General features: G+C 42.9%; 1 protein-coding gene across 1 annotated transcript; it reads right to left on the bottom strand.

Annotated features, from left to right (window-relative positions):
- Window positions 1–1,159: 1,159 nt before the first annotated feature.
- Window positions 1,160–3,172, bottom strand: LOC114207598 (mitochondrial adenyl nucleotide antiporter SLC25A24-like). The gene is made up of 4 exons (XM_088025163.1): window positions 3,044–3,172; window positions 2,180–2,433; window positions 1,876–2,052; window positions 1,160–1,802 (listed from the first exon to the last, which is right to left on the bottom strand). Exons 1-4 carry the CDS (start codon window positions 3,170–3,172, stop codon window positions 1,160–1,162), a joined length of 1,203 nt encoding a protein of 400 aa, XP_087881289.1.
- Between the last annotated feature and the right edge of the window lie 1,408 nt (window positions 3,173–4,580).

The following is a 4,580-nucleotide window of genomic DNA, read 5'->3' as shown; positions in this document are numbered from 1 at the left end:
AATAAATCAAAACCACAATGAGATATCATCTCCCACCTGTCAGAATGGCTATTATCAAAAAGACAAGAAATAACAAGTGTTGGTGAGGATGTGATGAAAAGGGAACCCTCATGCACAGTTGCTGGGAATGCAAACTGGTGCAGCCACTATGGGAAAGTAAACTGGTGCAGCCACTATGGGAAACAGTATGGGGTTTTCTTAAAAAATTAAAAATAGAACTACCAAAGGGTCCAATTCCACTTCTGGGCATTTATCTGAAGAAAAAAACATTAATCCAAAAAGATACATGGACAGTTATGTTCACTACAACATTATTTACAATAGCCAGGATATGGAAACAACCTAAGGGTCCACTGATGGATGAGTGGATAAAGAAAATGTGGCATACACACACACACAGAGAAATACTACTCAGTCTTAAAAGAGAACAAAATCTGGGACATCTGGGTGACTCAGTCAGTTACGTGTCTGCTTTCAGCTCAGTTCATGATCCTGAGGTCCTGGGATTGAGTCCTGCATCGGGCTCCCTGCTTGGTGGGGAGCCTGCTTCTCCCTCTCCCTCTGCCGCTCCCCCCCACTTGTGCTCTCGCTATCAAATAAATAAATAAATAAATAAACAAATAAAATAAATAAATCTGATTTGTGACAATATAGATGGACCTTGAGGGTATTATGCTAAGTGAAATACATCAGACAGAGAAAGACAAATGCCATATGATTTCACTGATATGCAGAATCTAAAAAACGAAACAAATGAACAAACAAAGCTAAACTAAATTCACTGACACAGAGAACAGATTGGTGGTGGTCAGAGGGAAGGGGGGTGAAGATGAGTGAAATGGGAGAAGGGGATCTACAGGTACAAACTTCCAGTTATAAAATAATTAAGTCTTGGGGAGGTAATGTACATCATGGTGACTATAGTTAATAATATCGTATTGCATATTTGAAAGTTGCTAAGAGAGTAAATCTTAAAAATTCTTATCACAAGAAAAAGAAATTTTTTTAATTTATAAATTTTGTAATAGATAAAGAAAAAATGTTTTAACAATTATTTCATATGTCTTTCCTTTTAGGAAAAGACAAATTTCTCTTTACAAGCAGGTATTATCTTACAACTAAGTGATTTTGGTAATGACAACAATTTGATATTTCACTTTTAAATTAATCCCAAATGTTGTCCCACTATTTCATAAACTACACAGCTGATGCCTACTGCGGGAAGCACCTTCATGATGTTTGGGGTGAGACCCCTGAAAAATCCCCTTTTTCCTTTGTTGTTAAATATCTCTTGAATGAGATGAATCATAGAGGTTGTTGTTCCTTTTTCTTCCAGTGCTTGAACCTGCATGCGAGTTCTGATAAGGGTCAGAGGGAATGTGGCTATCTGAGCACACATGTGAGACAATGTACTACATCCCAGCAAAATTATTATCCCAGAGTCTATAGACTCTGCCACGTGATGTTCTAGCCAATAATTCTTCAACAGCTCATAAACAGCAAAATCTATGCCTGCATAAGGTAGAATACCTAGCAAGTTAGGAATATAACCTTTGAAAAAGGTTCTAACACCTTCTTGTTTCAGAAGCTTCTTGCCACAATCAATGAACCCTGAATACTTTCCAGTTTTACCTAGAGCCATTCTGGTCTTTAGAACCTGTTCATGAGCCCCAATCTTGAGAGCTGTCTCAGGTGCAATTCTAAAAACATTTACACCATTTCCCCGCCAAAGAGAACGAATTCCTCCTTCTTTTAACATCTGCTCAAATCCACCAATCAACCTCATTCTCCTTGACTTTAAACTATGAACCATCATTATTTTTGTCCAGACTATTAAATGCCAGCCTCATTTTTTTCTCGTGGTCTTTAAGGTACTGCAAAAATTCTCCAGAGTCCAATCTTGAATCCTCATTGGTATCTCCAGCTTTAAAAATGTCATTCTCAGAGTTCAGACCAAATGAGGAGCCCCAGTTTTTCAGCCCCTCCTGGAGCTCCACGATGTCCACCAACCCGTTCCCGTCGCGGTCCAGGTCTTGGAAGAGGATCTTGTAGCTGAGCAAAAATACATAAAGAACTTATACAACTCAATAGCAAAAACCAAACAATTTGATTTAAAAATGGGCAGAGAATCTGAATAGACATATTTTTCGTCTTCCTGGCTGGCCACCGCGGGCAGCACGAAGCCCCGGAGCCAGCGCAGCATGGCCCATCCCGCCCGGCCCGCGGCGGCGGGGCAGCTCGGCCGCCTCTCCTCTGGGTCCCCGCGACGGCGTCCCGCCCCTCCGGCTGCGCCACCTGCCGCTGCCCCGACGACGACGCCGGGCTGCTCCAGGCTGCAGGTGGCCCAGGCAACGGCCCGAGGGAGCCTCGGGGGCGGGCGGAGCCGCGCCGCTGGGCTACCGGGCGCCGCTGGGAGAAACTGCGGAGGCCCGCCTAGTGGAAAGCCGGGCCCAGGTCCCTCGGGAAGAAAAAAATTTTTTTGGAACTTTGTATGGTGACAGACAGTAACTAGACTTATTGTGGTGATTGTTCCATAGTATGTATAAATATTGAATCATGTACATTGAAACTAATATAATGTTATATGTCAATTTTACCTCCATTAAAATATTTTTTTAAATGCAGATTTCCACCCCCCACCCAGCTCTACAGAATCAAATGCACTGGGATGAGAGCTGGAAATCTTCATTTGTAACAAGAAAAAGGGCTGAGGTAGAAATATACTGTTAAAACATATTCCCTGGTTAATTCTGATGCGTGTTATAGTAGGAGAACCACTGCCGTAGGGCCTTGTAGAGAGCCTAGAATATTGTTTATACTCAATAAACCTTCTGGACATGAAAGACGAGGTGGGTCTCTAGGAGGGGAATGTGGTGTAGACAGGGCAGGGCAGAGGAATGGAAAGGCCCCCTCCGTAGAACAACCGGCAGCTGCTTCCATTGAAAAGAGGGCTGAGGTCCTCTGGTAGGGGAGGGACAGGGGAAGAGGGCCACTGTGAGTCTTCTCTCCAGTGCAGACCAAGTGCAGTCCTTGACTCAGAGACCTCTTCTGCATGTCCCCATCTCCTTCCCCTGCTCTTGTTCTCCACCACAGAGCTTTTCCCCAAAGGCTTCTCCAGGGCAGGGTTAGCCCCCCCTTCACCTCTGTGGCTCCCGAGGGCATAGAGTGCCATGGCTATAGGCTCAAGGTTTGCTGTGGTTAGCTACACCCTGCTTCCTCATGCTCCCCCCTGCTCTTTGAAAAAAAGGGAAAAATTTATTTCTTCAGACCTCCCCAGACCAACAGATAAATCAGCCAAAAATTTTAACAGGCAATAGACGAATATATCACAAGTTCCAGGTGAATATATCCAAATGAATATATTGCAAATTCCAGATGACAGACTAGAAAACATGGCCCTTCCAAAGCCATGTTTTGTTTTGTTTTGTTTTGTTTTTTTAACCTCAGCTGCATCTTGGAATCACCTGGGGAGCTTTAAAAAGAACTGCCTGGTCTCACACCCAGAAATTCTGAGGTAGTGCTCTGGAGTACATCATGAGTTTTGGGGATTTCTAGAAGCTTCTCAAGGGATTCCAATGTGCATTAGAGTTGAGAACTGCTCCAGCAAATCATCATTTGAGAAATTCTAATGGTAGAGTCTTCAAGCATCCAGCCAAGTCAGTCCGTACAAGGGTAGTTGGGGGCAGGGGGGCATCAAACCATACTGCCCTGGCCTTGAGCTGAATTAAAGGTGGCTCAACAAAACACATGCTCAAGACCTTGCTAATTTGTCTCCAGAAATGGAAGGAGATGAAGAAAACTATACCTACTAGGACACTTTTCAGGGATAGAATTGCAACAGGTTGGAAGGAATTCTCTGATAGAATGAAGATTAAAACCCCAAAAGGCATGCTCTGAGGGGCAATCCACGGTTACCAAACTGTCTTCTAAGAAGAAGGGGCCCAGTTAACGACAGGAGTTTTGTTTTGCTGGTTGGGCATTAGAACTTTGGGGCCAGAAGAAAAAAAGAAAAGAAAGAAAAATCTGGGACCAGAGCTGAACTGTTGACATCAGCAGCTGGTGTTCCCAAACCTTCCCACCTTAAGCCTTAAGGCGTTTCTACATATTGAACAACATTGTAAAGAGTATCAGTCTGAATGAGATCCAAGTTATGAAGTCCTCTTGTCTCACTCTTGTACCTGCCTCCCTGTAAAAATCCTCTCGTCCAGGTCCTCTCTCTGCAGAGACAGGGGTGTCCAGCCCAGACTGCCATTTGGTAATGAAGGGGGAAGCTCAAAAGCATTGCTTTCTTCTGAGACAGCATTTTTATTACAGCTATTGTAAAACCTCTAGCCAATTTAGATTAGATTTTTTTAAATTGTGCAGTTATAAAACATTTTTGCCAACATGTCCCAGTTGTTTTTTTTTAAATCCTTACTGATGCTGATACTTAAGCATTTTTAAAATTTTAGTCCTTTTTTTTAGTTAATTCTTAAACTTTCTTAACAGATACATAAGTGAAGCATAGGTTACCTAAGAAGGAATCTTGAGTGGAAAGAAGCATCTTTTTGGCAAGTAGTCCAATGACAAGACAGAGCTAA

Source organism: Eumetopias jubatus, unplaced genomic scaffold (assembly GCF_037043125.1).
Source record: "Eumetopias jubatus isolate StellerSeaLion01/CBP00866 unplaced genomic scaffold, mEumJub1_p1.0 scaffold_7, whole genome shotgun sequence".
In the NCBI taxonomy this organism is placed as follows: Eukaryota; Metazoa; Chordata; class Mammalia; order Carnivora; family Otariidae; genus Eumetopias; species Eumetopias jubatus.
This window is presented reverse-complemented; position numbering and strand designations above follow the sequence as displayed.